The following is a 15,983-nucleotide window of genomic DNA, read 5'->3' as shown; positions in this document are numbered from 1 at the left end:
CCAATTTCAATACGCTACGAAGTACTGCAGGTGAATTTCAAGTCGTTTTGGATCCTCCAGCGACTTTTTGAAAATTCCTGAAGCCTCCAGCAGATTTTTGAAAATTTAAATTTTCACAAAATTTCATCAAATGGAGATGGAAAGCTCAAATTAAGTATGCACTCCAACTAAGATGTAAATAAATTTGTTTATTTGAAAAAACCCCCGGCACCTTGTGTGTCCGGGGAACCAAAAATAAAGAAAAGAAAAAAAAACTTTAACACTCTTTGAAGACGACTTCAGACGAGTTTAAGTAATTTTGGAGCCTCCAGCGACTTTTTTTGAATATTACTGGGTCTCCAGCAGATTTTTGAAAGCTTAAATTTTCACAAAATTTCATCAAATGGAGATGGAAAACTGAAATTCACTCTACACTCCAATTTTAACACCCTCTGAAGACGACTTCAGGTGGGTTCAAGTTAGAGATGTGCAGTTTGAAAAGTGAAAAGTGAAAAGTACTTTTCTTTCAATGAAAAGTTGAAAAGAAAAGTTCCTACTTTTCACTTCACTTTTCACTTTTTACTAAAAAAAAAGGCGAGTGACCAATCAATTTACTCATCAGAGATCACTGACCTCATTGATGAAGTCAAAAATATCAAGTTTCACTCTCCACTCCTCCACCTTCGCAATTCAGCACCCATTTTTGATATTTTTCACTACATTTTTTTCAAAACTGAAAACCCCAAAAATGTTAGAGACTCTAGAAAGGCTCAAAACTACCACTATTCGATTAATTAGGAGGAAAAAAATGATTTTGTTTTTTTGTGTGTTTTAGACAGACAAAAAATACATCAATTTGAAGCTCTTGTAGAGAGCTTTAAAATGAAACTCACACGATTTACTTTTCACACTTTTTAGAACTTTTCACACTTTTCAATGAACTTTTCACTTTTCATTTCACCAAAATTACTTTTCTGAAAAGTGCACATCTCTAGTTCAAGTCATTTTAGGGCCTCCAGTGACTTTTTTGAAAATTACTGGAGCCTCCAGTAGATTTTTGAAACTTCAAATTTCCCCAGCATTAATTTATCAAATAGAGTTGGCAAGCTGAAATATTCTTCGCAGACTACGTAGTTTCAAATGGTTTTGAAGCTTCCAGCTACTTTTAGGAAATTTCTATGTTACAAAAAAACGTCATACAACCTTTCAAAAAGTTGCTGAAGGCTCCAAAACGACTTGAAATTCACCAGCAGTTAACTTCGTAGCGTATTTAAATTAGTTTGCAGAATGAATTTTGACTCTTCATCTTAGTTTGATGAAATTTTGGGGAAATTTCAAGTTTCAAAAATCTACTGGAGGCTCCAGAAATTTTCAAAAAAGTCGTTGGAGGCTCTAAAATGACTTGAAATCCACCAGAAGTCGTTTTCAGAGGGTGTTAAAATTGGAGTGTAGAGTAAATTTCAGCTTTCCATCTCCATTTGATGAAATTTTGTGAAAATTTAAATTTTCAAAAATCTGCTGGAGGCTTCAGGAATTTTCAAAAAGTCGCTGGAGGATCCAAAACGACTTGAAATTCACCTGCAGTACTTCGTAGCGTATTGAAATTGGTTTTTAGAATAAATTTTAGGTTTACAACTTCAATTTGATGAAATTTTGTGAAAATTTAAGCTTTCAAAAATCTGCTGGATGCTCCAGTAATATTCAAAAAAAGTCGCTGGAGGCCCTAAAATTACTTGAACTCACCTGAAGTCGTCTTCAGAGGGTGTTAAAATTGGAGTGTAGAGTAAATTTCAGCTTTTCATCTCCATCTGATGAAATATTGTGAAAATTTAAAGTTTCAAAAATCTGCTGGAGGCTTCAGGAATTTTCAAAAAGTCGCTGGAGGATCCAAAACTACTTCAAATTCAACTGCAGTACTTCGTAGCGTATTGAAATCAGTTTTTAGAATAAATTTCAGCTTTACAACTCCAATTTAATAGAATTTTGTCGGAATTTCGAGTTTCAAAAAACTGCTGGAGGCTCCAGAACTGCTTAAAACGAGTTGAAACCATTTCCAATCGATTTGACATGTCGAAAATAGAGTATATCCCAAATTTCAGCTTTCTAGGTCAATTTGGTAAAATTTTGATTTTTTTCTCACATTTTGGCCAAAATTTGATTTTTGAAAATTCACCAAAAATCTAAATACGCACTTTAGCACTTGAAATTTTGACAGGTGATAAATGTTTGCATGATCTTTCGATCTACCTTTGTAAAGTTTGAAAAAGTCCGTGCAAGTCCTATGTTAGCTGACTTGTCAATCAAAATGGCCGCTAAGTAAGGCCAACTTTTTTTGGCAAGTTTGCTTTAAAATGTTCCTTAGGATGTCCCCTTTAAAAAAAAACTTGTCCCGGTGGATCGGCGGGGGGGGGGTGCAATTACTCCTATTGTCATATGCCGGGCTAATATAGCCATAGCGCCCATAGCCAGCTAGCCAACGTATTTATGTATTGTATACCTTATACAATCTACATATTACACACCAAACTTCTGATTTCTACCACACTATTCGATGCAAATGTAGACGTTTTCATTGAAAATGGCCTCGAGTCCCTCTAGCAATTTAGCATTTAATGCAGCTTGTCAATTCCCGCGGCACAACTATCGTTAATTTGTGCGTACTTCCTTACAGGGCTCACAAAAAAGAAAAGAAAAAAAAAATTGCGAAATACCAAAGAGAAAAACTCGACGTGTTTATTTGTTTGGCGGAAAATTACACGACGCGACGCGTGGTTCAAATTAGACAGCTCAGAATTTTGAGAATTTAAACAAAAAAATTAATTTCATTTTGACGGTATACTGTATAGGTGCGGCGAACAGAGGAGGGAAAAAAACGAGCCAAACTGAAGCATCCTGAAGGAATACGGTAAAAGAATTTCCACTTATTGAGTTTAAGACGATGTTATAAACGTGCTAGGAATAAGATTGAAACTTTCAACATAAAGTTATGATTAAACTTTAGACTTGGCAGTATTTAATGTTTTCTATGAAAGAACAGAAAACATATTTTAGTCGAACGAATATTCCGACGAAACTGGTATAACGAAATTTTGGTTGATACGTCTGTCTCGTATATACTTGGAAAAAATTTTTTTCAACCGTGTATAAAGTCGAAAATTTTCAAATGGAAAAGATAACGAACTTGAAAATATAAAGGCTAAAAAAAAAATATATGTTAAAAAATTCCCAACTCTGCAGCGATTATCTTGTTCAAGCATACGGCTGCTTCAGTCTCAAAAAGTTTTGTGTTGTACACGCCTACTTTCAGTACTTTCATACTGCATCTGTCTTCCAGATAATTTACTCGTAATAGTATAAAAATATACCTAGCTACTTGGATTTTATATTCTGTAATGCCGGGTGATTTAAAAATTTTGATTGTCGCAAAAATTAATTGAAAAGCACGAGTTTATTGCTCTTTACCTAGGTACTACATCTTTACTATACCATGATCGACAATTGTAACAAAATTTTGCGACCTCAATTCTACCAAAATCTCGTCGTCGGCCCAATCATGAGAGATTTCAGTGAAAAAAAAAATCTGATCATTCGAATACGGCGAATACTTAACTAGGTACCTACACCTAAATAAGTAATGGAATGAAATTAAGGAAACTGTAAGAAGGTAGAAGTCAGTGGAAATCTACTCTCAGACGCAGAAAATACTTTTAGGAAGGGATTTTAAAATTAATGATGAGGTCATTACTTGTTTCCGATTCGATTATCCGCATACCACAACATCACGAAAAAAAACGCTCAAATATTTATTGAACTTAGGTACACTAGACATTTTTTTCAACCACTCGATTCGAGTGCACGAGGGAGGTGTTTTCGAATAAAAATATGCGATATCTCGTTACATATCCCACCCTCAAAAAAATTATAGAACTTACCTAGTACAAAATGCAGCCACCAGCCAAGTGATTATACAAATCACAATTGCTCGAGCTTTTGTACAAACGTAACCAGCCCGCAGAGGCTCGCAGATTGCGTAATATCGCTCGAAAGTGATCGCTAAAATTGTAAGCACTGAAGCGTGAGCAACCGTCAATTCTACAAATGGTATTATTTTACCTGAAAAAAATAAACAAACGAAAAAAATAACGTAAGGTGGTTGAAATTAAGGCATATGTGAGCTATAAATGCTAAATTGTAGGTACTAAATATCTACGTCAGCAATATATGTACGTAGGTACTTATTAAGGGAATACAAGTACCTAATTACATAATTTCAATTTGAGGGGAGAGAGGCCACCTCGGTCGGATCTACATATGATTGAAAAATATAATTATTGAAAATCACCTTGAAGCATTTTACGAAGCAAAAATTCATCACCTGTCAAATGGTGAATTTTCAAAAATCAAAAGGTCAAAAATGAGAAAAATAACAAAATTTTATCATATTGACCTAGAAAGCCGAAATTTGGGTTATACCCCATTTTCGACCTGTCAAATCGATTAGAAACCGTTTCAAACCGTTTTAAGCAATTATGGAGCCTCCAGCAGATATTTGAAACTCGAAATTCTCACAAAATTTCATCAAAGAGAGTTGAAAACCGAAATTAATTCTGAAAACTAATTTCAATACGCTATGAAGTCGACTGCAGGTGAATTTCAAGTCGCTTTGGAGCCTCCAGCGATTTTTTGAAAATTACTGGAGTCTCCAGTAAATTTTTGAAACTTTAAATTTCCCAAAAATTTTATCAAATGGAGATGGAGAGCTGAAATTAACTATGCATTCCAATTTTAACACCCTCTGACGACGACTTCAGGCGGGTTCAAGTAATTTTGGAGCCTCCAGTGAATTTTTGAAACGTTTCATGGCGTCTTTAGGAGAATTGAAATTTCTAAAAAGTAGCTGGAAGCTTCAAAACCACTTGAAACCAACATGCAGTCGACTTCATATTGTATTGAAATTAGTTTTACGAGTAAATTTCAACTTGCTAACCACATATTTGATGAAATTTTGGGAAAATTTCAAGTTTCAAAAATCTACTGGAGGCTCCAGTAATTTTCAAAAAGTCGCTGGAGGCTCCAAAATGACTTGAACTCACCTGAAATCGTCCTCAGAGGGTGTTGAAACTGGAGTATAGAGTAAATGTCAGCTTTCCATCTCCATTTTGATGAAATTTTGTGAAAATTTAAACTTTAAAAAATCTGCTGGCGGCTCCAGGAATTTTCAAAAAGTCGGTAGAGGCTCTAAAACGACTTGAAATTCACCTGGAGTACTTCGTATAGCGTTTTGAAATTAGTTTGCAGAATAAATTTCAGCTTTCCAACTTCATTTTGATGAAATTTTGTGTGAATGTCGAGTTTAAAAAATCTGCTGAAGGCTCCCGAACTGCTCAAAACGGTTTGAAACCGTTTCCAATCGATTGGGCAGATCGAAAATAGGGTACATCCCAAATTTCTGCTTTCTTGGTCAATTTGGTAACATTTTGATTTTTTTCTCTCATTTTTGGCCTAAAGATTTTCAAAAATTCACCAAAAATCGAAAAACGCACTTTAGCATTTGAAATTTTAACAGGTGATATATTTTTGCCTGATCTTTCGATCTACTTTTATACGGTTCAATAAAATTCGTTAAAGTCCTATGTTGGAACACTAAATCTGCGATCTCAGCTCACCTGTCAATCGTAATGGCCGCCATTTTGTAAGTAGAGCCATTTTTTTTTAATACAAGGGCTAGAAATGTTCCTTATGATTCCCCCTTTAAGAAAAAAGTTGTCCCGGAGCATCGACGGGGGGGGGGCTGCAATAGATCCTTAAGCGGGCTCCCCGACTAACTGGCTCTTCAAATTTTCTAAAATTTGGAAAATAGTATCACATATGGTTTAATGGGCTGAGAGAATCGAAAAAAATGAGTTGATATTCGAATTCGGCGCTCCCAAAAACTTACATATGTACCCAATAAATCACACGATGTCTCACGATTTTTTCAATTTTCAGGAAATTTAAAAGACTAATTGGGGGTGTTGAAAGGTTCGAATGGAAAAAAAATAATAATTTGATATTCCTTTTCAACACTTTGACCAAAATTTTGATGCTCTTAATACCCGCACTTTCCATGGTCCTGCGAATCTTATCTCGAAAACGGAAAAGTACGCAATTTTAAGTATCACAAAAATTATTCCAAAATATTTGCTCGATTCGGAGCTGAATACGCAAAGAGCGATCACCTATTCAATTGGGTCTGTTGCAGTAAAGAGCTCTACTCTACTAATGGCATGGTAGAGACGAGAAGAAAAGACCAGCGATAACTGAAAATCGCTCCAACTAAAAGGTTATACTTTTTCACTTTTACTGTTTTCTTTTCTTTTCTTTTCTTTTCCTTTTTTTACGCTCGTAAAAAATTTTATGACTCGGCCAACTTCTTATCAATGCCTCGATTACCAATTTTTCTATTACATGTTATTAGCCTGGTATCTGGACTGCTTCTTTGTGGTGCGCGAATGGATGTACGCGTACCATATTCCGCGTATCGTCGGTCAATGTTATCGAAATCTTTCGCTTAAAATTTCCAAGTAAATTTAAACTAAACTATCTATCTCCTTTTTATACTTCGAGTTGAAAATATGTCTTCGACGAAGACGCGCAGTTTTTATTTTATTTTTTTTAAACTTTAGTACAGTCATTTTAAATTTTTTATTCGGACTAAATCCTACAAAAGGTTTTTTTGCGGGATACTGTAGTGGAAGGGGTCCTATTTAACATACTAAAAGTCCCACCCCGTACCCCGCGTGCGTCGCGTGCTAGAGCGTGAAAAGTGTCCCGCCGCGGCGTTTTTTGCGATTTTCTCGCGAGGGTTTGATTTTACGTCGAAAATGGCTTTATTTTTGTGTTCTACGTCAAATTTCCGATCTATTGATATATCAACTGCCCTTCTACCCCCAAGGGGGGTGGGACCAGAACCATTCAAATGAGAGGGGTTTTCTAAAAAAAACAAAAAAGCTATCGGCGCATATGGGGGATGAAATGGTCCCGGAGAGTGTTCGAGTTGATACCAGCATGGAAGGTGGGTACCATCGAGAAACTTCCGCGTGGAAAATTTCAGATCCACGCCCCCTCCCCTTTTTGGGGAGCCCCCCTTTTCTGAAATTTCAATAACACTTTTCTCAGCCCCATTTCGACCGATTTTGAAAATTTTTCAGTATGTTATGTATATCCTTAGTAAGTATCCCCACAAAAATTTTCAACCCCCTCCCCTCATATTTACCCCTCAAAATGGCGTTTTTTTATATTTTTTATGCCTATTAACAATCAATATTGCGAGGTAAAATTTTGGAAACACGTTTTTTGGATGTATTTTCGGCCCCCAAACATCATATACTGTTTTAGAAATTTTTGCTTTGGTGCGCCGTGGTGAAAAATTGGATGAATGTGTTTTAGGGGGGTAGGGGGTGAAATGGGAATTTTGAAAAAAATAACTATTAACGAGTAGGGTGTCGTTTTCATATGATTCGATACCGCTGAGAACGAATATGACTTCAGATTTTCTGCTACACTCACCTAGCCCCCTCCAGAGCCCCTCAGCCCCCCTCAATTTTCACTATTTTGGAAATAAAGTTATTTTGATGAAATTGGTGTCGTTTTCATATGATTCGATACCACCGAGCACGAATATGACTTCGAATTTTCTGCTACACTCTCCTAGCCCACTCCAGAGCCCCTCAGCCCCCTCAATTTTCATTATTTTGGAAATAAAGTCATTTTCATATTTTGATTATCTCGCGAAATATCGCGTTTTTCGACAAAGTTGTTATTCAAAAAATGTTCTCATATAATTTCCTATAAGAATGGTTCTTATCATGTTTTTGAAAAAAACGCAATTTAAACATCGAATCATATGAAAACGACACCAAAATAACTTTATTTCCAAAACAGTGAAAATTGAGGGGGCTGAGGGACTCTGTAGTGGGTTAGGAGAGTGTAGCAGAAAATTCGAAGTCATATTCGTGCTCGGTGGTATCGAATCATATGAAAACGACACAAATTTCATCAAAATAACTTTATTTTCAAAATAGTGAAAATTGAGGGGGGCTGGGGGGCTCTGGAGGGGGCTAGGTGAGCGTAGCAGAAAATCTGAAGTCATATTCGTTCTCAGCGGTATCGAATCATATGAAAACGACACCCTACTCGTTAATAGTTATTTTTTTCAAAATTCCCATTTCACCCCCTACCCCCCTAAAACACATTCATCCAATTTTTCACCCCGGCGCACCAAAGCAAAAATTTCTAAAACAGTATATGATGTTTGGGGGCCGAAAATACATCCAAAAAACGTGTTTCCAAAATTTTACCTCGCAATATTGATTGTTAATAGTAAAAAATATAAAAAAACGTCATTTTGAGGGGTAAATATGATGGGAGGGGGTTGAAAATTTTTGTGGGGATACTTACTAAGGATATACATAACATACTGAAAAATTTTCAAAATCGGTCGAAATGGGGCTGAGAAAAGTGTTATTGAAATTACAGAAAAGGGGGGCTCCCCAAAAAGGGGAGGGGGCGTGGATCTGAAATTTTTCACGCTGAAGTTTCTCGATGGTACCCACCTTCCATGCTGGTATCAACTCGAACACTCTCCGGGACCATTTCATCCCCCATATGCGCCGATAGCTTTTTTGTTTTTTTTTAGAAAACCCCTCTCATTTGAATGGTTCTGGTCCCACCCCCCTTGGGGGTAGAAGGGCAGTTGATATATCAATAGATCGGAAATTTGACGTAGAACACAAAAATAAAGCCACTTTCGACGTAAAATCAAACCCTCGCGAGAAAATCGCAAAAAACGCCGCGGCGGGACACTTTTCACGCTCTAGCACGCGACGCACGCGGGGTACGGGGTGGGACTTTTAGTATGTTAAATAGGACCCCTTCCACTACAGTATCCCGCAAAAAAACCTTTTGTAGGATTTAGTCCGAATAAATCTTCCCATATCATCTAAAATTCCTGTACTACTTACATTTTTTGTAATCAAACGTTCAGATTATTTATCGCTTGGCTGCCTTCGAGTAGAATTATTCGTTAATTTCCCAGTCTCGTATCCTGCAATGATGGCAAAATTTTCGCTTTCTTAAAAATTTGTCACCCACTTCTCAGGGAAACTAAAAAGCCATAAGACGCCAATGAGCTATATTGGTGATGTCTCAAGATTTGGATGTGAGATGGTGAGAGGGGGTGATGACATTCCGTTTCTGGGAACCAAATTTGAGAAGCACCCTTCAAGTATACTTTTGACACGATTAGTTTAGCATTTATTTATTCACTTTTAAGAGTAAGTACGGTATAACGAACTCTCGTTTTGAGTTTTGCAAACTGCGAGTCTCGAACGAATGATTTATTGCGCCTTGCGGCGAAGCAAAGGCTATAAGGTGCGAATGCGAATGCGGAGGCGTTGGCGCGTTCAGGTGTATGACAAATAATATACGAACTACACGGTAAACAGCACACAGCAGCAGGTTAGCCAAATTCGCGTTAAAATAACTGTAACGAAATTTTTCACTTTAAGTAATTTTTAAAGGAGCGACTTTTTCTTCTTCATCTTTCTTCTTAATACTTAGCACATTTTTAAAAATACCTACCTACGCTTTTATTACACGAGGATATAGGTAGGGTAAGTAAGTACCAATACCAACCAACACCAGCGCCGTCATAAATGAATAATTATTTGTTTTCATCTTCAAACGCGAATATACCTACGCTCGTATTAAGTACCTCTACCTACCTGCCTACCTATTTACTCGCAGTAGTATTTTCTTCTTTTTTACAAAGCGTTTCTCGTAATTTTTAACCGAACGTCGTTTATGAAAGAAAAAATTTCGTAGTAATGTTTCGCGTTACCGCTAGAATTTTAATTAAGTACTTACAATTAGGTGCCATACGAATAACTTATTTCATTGAGATTTACCTTTGGCGAGTTTTGGCTGTGCGATTAATTTAACAAATTGGCCGAAGTATGGTGAGTGAGCCAAACGAGAGGGCGAGCGAATTTCTCGGAAATATCGAAGCTAGCCTGTGGATAGCTTATTTAATTCGGTGAAGAGCGATCGTTTTCCAAAAATTAATATCAACTAGCAAACCCGTTAATCGCGCATACTGCGCGATTCTTCAAAACGTAAATGTATATTTTAAAAATTCACAAACTAATACTTAAAATGATCACAATTTTTTTAAAAATTAGTGCAAATTCTTTAAAACTACTGGAAAAAAATAAGTACATGGGTAGGTATTTAAAAATGTATTTGAATTTTGAGTTTTCGCTTGACTTTTCATGCAACTTTTGGATTTTTTGGAAGTATAAGAATAATATTTTTATGTATGAAGCTGTTTGTGCAGATAACACATGCGTTTTTCGCAATAAGGCAAATCAGTTGATTACTAAACACCTTTTCAGTGATTGATCTAATAGTATCTTTCCTATAATTTGGGCTGTATAAATGGCAGGTCACCCATATTTTCTTTGCAGCTTGACGCTTGGGTCCAATTCTGCACCTTCTCAAACTTTGCAATCAACTTTGAACGTTGTATGTATTAAAGTACAATAATTATGTTCTCATAATGCTTATAATCTCATGTGTACATTGAGTGCCTGCATATTCATACCATTGAAGTGTATACATATAACATTTTTTAACGCTTCCTCAACTTTGAAATTAGCATTGGAACCTCTTGTAATCAAAGAATTATCTTCTCTCAAAATATAGCATAGGTATGCACTTGAAAAAATGAGTTTAACTTTTTCAAAAAGAATTGTGAAAAGGTATTTTTTTGACAATTATCGTCAAAAAGATTTTTTTTCAATTGTCAAAATTTTTCTTTTTGGCAAAAATTGATAAAAAATCTTGCTTATTTATTAAAATTTGTAAAAAAATCTTCAGCTTATTTTACAATCTCGTTTTTTTTTTAATTTACAAAAATTGATTGTTTTTAGTAAAAAAAAAAAATAATTTTTTTAAATCAGAAATCACCAAAAATCTCAGTAATTCTTTTGCTGTTTGCTAAGATTGTTAAAGCCTCGACTAAAATGATTCAATCTGCTGCACATCTACATTCTACATAAATTGGTAAAAACTTTCAACCTTGTATAATGACTCAATCTGCGCACTCCCTGCCCCTACACAAAGGACTCGTTCATGTGCGCAAATTGTGAAGATCTTTAACCTCAATCTATTTTATTTATTGAATAATCACTTACCAAGTATCCATGATTCATGGGTACTTTGTAAGTTTTAATTTTCAATGCCTCCATGATGCTTTTTTTGTGGATGATTACTTATGAAGTCTCCATGATTCATGGGAATTTTATAAGTCACCATTCGACCTATCACGAAATTTTGAGCTTTCGCTTAGCTTTTACAGTCAACTTTCAAAATTGTTTTTCTGTCAAAAATTGTTTTTGATCTTTCAAGGTACAATATAGGTACCTAAGTAATTTTATGTACACATTGAGGATGCATAAGATCAATTATTGAACTTTTTTCAGCTCACAATGCAACCATTTGTACTTTCAACATAAACCTGCACACCTACACTTTAAAGCTTTCTATTGATACATCGTTCATGAAAATCAGTTCAGCAGTTTATATATTTAATAAGCTATCCAGCTTTTTCAAGTTCTGTGTTAAACTTTTTGCAAATTTTCTCTAAAGCCTGCCAAGATTTATCTTTTTGTAAAGCTCTTTCAAAGTACATACATAATATATAGGTAGTTACTTCTGTGTATTCATCAAATACGCAGAGTATAGGTCAAATATTGCATGTCACAAAATTTTGAGCTTTACCTTAACTTTTACCATCAACATTGGAAAATTTGTAAAAAAAAAGTTAAGTAAACCTCAAAACTTAGTGACATGTGGTATTTCACCTAAAATAACAACCTCTTGATAGAAAGGCTTCAAAGTGTAGATGTGCAAGTTCATGTTGAAAGTATGAAGAATTGTGTAGTAAGCTTAAAAAAGTTCAATAATTGATTAGGCCATATTTTTAATGGGTAGACAAAAATACTTATGTTGTACCCTGAAAGATCCAAGTTAAAATCAATTTTTTGTTGTAATTTCACTTCACATTTTAAAATTTAGTAAATGGTGTTTTGAGCTTTTTTAGCTCATGGTGAAAATTGTTGAACTTTCAACATAAACCTGCATATCTACTATTTAAAACCTTTCTATCAAGTGGCTGTTTATCAAAATCAGTTCAGCCATTGCAGAGATCTTGCTGTGACAAAAAACTGTTATAATGAACTTTCAAACATTCCCTGAACTTTTGCTGGCAATTTTCCAAAGTTTTTTACTGTCTAGAATGGTTTTTTCGTGATGATCTATCAAAGTACAATCTGTATATTTTTTTTACACATCAAATAAGATCAAATACTACATGGCTAAAACTTTCAAGCTTTCACATAGCTTTGACCACAGACTTTTGTAAGCTTTTTTTCTTCAAGATTTTGTCTTTTTGTGGTGCTCTTTTAAGGTATATAATATACATACTTTTTTGTATACGTTGAAACCAATGAGTATAGGGTTAACATCGATTATTGAGCTTTTTTGAGCTTATGGCACAACTTTTTTTGTAAAATTTTTTGTTTGACATTGGACTTCTTCTGATGCTCCTTCAAGGTATAATTATACGTACTTCTTTGCATAGATCAAATGGGCTGATTCTCAAAACCATGACAAAATGAGCTTTTTTGAGCTTTACAGCACAACTTTTTTGTAATCTTTTTTTTGACATTGGACTTCATTTGATACTCTTTCAAGGTATAACATACGTATGTACTTCTCTGTATACATATGTCGAATGCACTACGTATAGGCTAAAATCAATTATTGAGCTTTTTTGAGCTTTAAGGTACAACTTTTTTGTAAACTTTTTTCTTCAATATTTGACTTCTTCCCAGGGCTTCAAACCCGTACCCGTACCCGTACCCGAATACCCAAATACCCGAACGAAAATCCAACAATTTCTGTACCCAAACCCGTACCCGTACCCAAAAAATGAAATGAGGAATACCCGAACCTGTACCCGTACCCGATAGAGACTATTTTGAACCCAAATACCCGAAAATACCCGATAGATCGGGTACAGTTCGGGTATTTCACCTAAAATACCCGAACCCGTACCTGTACCCGAACGTTTAAAATTTTCATACCCGTACCCGATACCCATACCCGATTCTCTGAGAAATAAATCTGTACCCGTACCCGATACCCGTACCCGAAAACGTTCGGGTTTGAAGCCCTGCTTCTTCCGATGCTCTTTCAATGTATAATGTACGTACTACTGTGTATTATATAGAATGCGCTACGTACGTAAAGGATAAAATCAATTGTTGAGCTTTTTTGAGCTTTACGGCGAAACTTTTCGAACTTTTGATTAAAACCTGCACATCTACGGGTCAAAAGCTTTTTTTTGGGACATCATCGAGCAAAATTGGTTCAGCCGTTGCTGAGATTTTACAGTCAAAAGAATCCAGTCATAATTAAGCTTTTTTGAGCTTTTTACAGCACAGCTTTTTTTGTAAACATTTTTCTTCAACATTAGACTTCGTTTGATGCTCTTTCAAGGTATAATATACGTACTTCTCTATATATGTCAAATACACTACGTATAAGCTAAAATCAATTATTGAGCTTTTTTGAGCTTTAAGGCACAGCTTTTTTGTGAACTTTTTTCTTTAACAGTTGACTTCTTTCGATGCTCTTTCAAGGTATAACATGCATACTACTGTGTATACATCGAATGCACTACGTATAGGCTAAAATAAATTATTGAGCTTTTTTGAGCTTTAAGGCGCAACTTTTTTGTAAACTTTTTTCTTTGACATTAGACTTCTTTCGATGCTCTTTCAAGGTATAATATATGTACTTCTCTGTATACATTAAATGCGCAACGTATAGGCTAAAATCATTTATTGAGCTTTTTTGAGCTTTAAGGCGCAACTTTTTTGTAAACTTTTTTCTTCAACATGTAACTTCTTTTGATCCTCTTTCAAGTTATAATATACGTACTACTGCATATACGTCAAATGCGCTACGTAAAGGCTAAAATCAATTATTGAGCTTTTTTGAGCTTTTCGGGGCAACTTTTTGAACTTTTGATAAAAACCTGCACATCTACGGGTCAAAAGCTTTTTTTTTGAGACTTTGTCGATCAAAATCGGTTCAGCTGTTGCTGAGATCTCAGAGTCAAAAGAATTCTGTCATAATTTTAATATATACTAGATGACCCGTTTTTCGCGCATACTGCGCTCCTCTTCTAGACGTGAATTGTTCATTTTGAAAATTTTGAAAGTATCTTTTTTCGCCTATAATTCCCAAAAAGTCTTGCTTTTTGCTAACATTGTTATTGTTGCTTTTTGTCGGAAATTGTGAAAGTTTAATTATGGCTGTTTTAATAATTGACAGAAAAAAAATTGTTTCAAAGCAAAAATTCCAATAATTGTTACTTTTTCATCAAAAATAACCCAAAGCGTAAATTGTTCTCTAAAATATCCTGAAAAGCATCACTCTGTCATCGCTTTATCATTCATTAAAATAATGTCTTACTTTTCTACAAAAATTGAAAAAAAGTATCAGCTTTCTTATAACAATTGCCTGAAAAGTCATGGTTTCATTTAAAGTTGGCAAAAATTTCAAGTTTTAGGCAAAATTGCGAATTAGGCTACCTACTTATCACTTTTTTAGCAGAAGTTGCTGAAAAATTCCAAAAATACTTGTTTTTTTTTTCCTACAGTTGAAATGAAACTAACACATCGGATTGGATCTAATACCACATAACTGAAAATTTCAAAGTTTCACTTAACTTTGACCTGGAACTTTTTTAAGCTTTCTTCAAAACTGCGAATGTGTCAAAATGTATTTTATGGCAAGCTTTTTCTAAGAAAACTATGAGTACTCTAAATATTGGTTCGGTACTGGAGAATACTTCAATAAAATACTTACTTGACACAATTTTAGAAATATTCCAAGATTTCCGAGTCAAAAATGCAATTAGGAATTTCCTTAAAACGTGATTATAATTTTGTCAAGGACTCACAAAAAAAATTCAACCCCTCATTTGAAAAATCTAAACTCCTACATATAACAGTAGAGATTTTCCCAAATAGTCTGAAACTTGCATAAGTTGATGAAAAAGTGAGATGCTAGATATATCCACTCTAGAACTCAAAAAAATGAAACCATGGTTCCAGGATTAATTTTGATACCCAATGTGCTAAAAATAGCACTTTTTCATGTGTACTTCAACACCGTTGTTTTTCTGTTTTGAGCTATTTAAAAACTTTTTAAAGATCCCTTCAGAAACTTTTCAACTTTTGATAAAAACCATCACAACTAAAGTTTAAAAGCTATTTTCAAATTAAAATATTATTGAGTAGTAGAGAATACTGATTGTATGAAGCTTTTTCATGTTTTTTAAGCTTTAGGATTTCATTTAAGCTTTCTTCAAAACTGCGAATGTGTCAAAATGTATTTTATGGCAAGCTTTTTCTAAGTAGACTATGAGTACTCTAAATTCGTTTGGTACTGGAGAATACTAATTTTTTAAGTCTTATCTGAAGCTTTCTAAAAAATTTTTAGCTTTAAGCTTTCTTCAAAATTTCACGAATATGGTCAAAAAGTATTTTTTGGCAAGCTCGATATAGGTAGACTATACATACTTTAAAATATTCATTGGGCACTGGAGTATTCTAATTTTTACATTATATCTGAAGCTTTTTGAACTTTTTTCAGCTTTAAGCTTCCTTCAGAATTTTGCGAATATGGTCAAAAAGTATTTTTTGGGGAGCTCTTTTTAGGGAGACTATACATACTTAAAATATTCATTGGACACGGGAGAATTTTAATTGTTCTTATGAAGTATGACGCTTTTTGAACTTTTTAAAGCTTTAAGCTCCTCCATGACTCACCCCACAACCTCACCAAAAAAATGACTCCAGTTTCGAACTCTACGACCTCGAAAACATATC

General features: G+C 34.7%; 1 protein-coding gene across 1 annotated transcript in view; it reads right to left on the bottom strand.

Moving 5' to 3' along the window:
* LOC135840669 (uncharacterized) overlaps window positions 1-15,983 on the bottom strand; it is a 122,323-nt gene that overhangs the window by 15,394 nt on the left and 90,946 nt on the right. Inside the window, exon 3 of the mRNA XM_065357296.1 lies at window positions 3,912-4,092. Coding sequence (XP_065213368.1) covers window positions 3,912-4,092 — 181 coding nt within the window. The remainder of the gene's footprint in view (window positions 1-3,911; window positions 4,093-15,983) is intronic.

This window comes from Planococcus citri, chromosome 3, assembly GCF_950023065.1.
Source record: "Planococcus citri chromosome 3, ihPlaCitr1.1, whole genome shotgun sequence".
NCBI lineage: Eukaryota > Metazoa > Arthropoda > Insecta > Hemiptera > Pseudococcidae > Planococcus > Planococcus citri.
The sequence above is the reverse complement of the archived record's forward strand: the minus strand, read 5'-3'. Positions and strand labels throughout refer to the sequence as shown.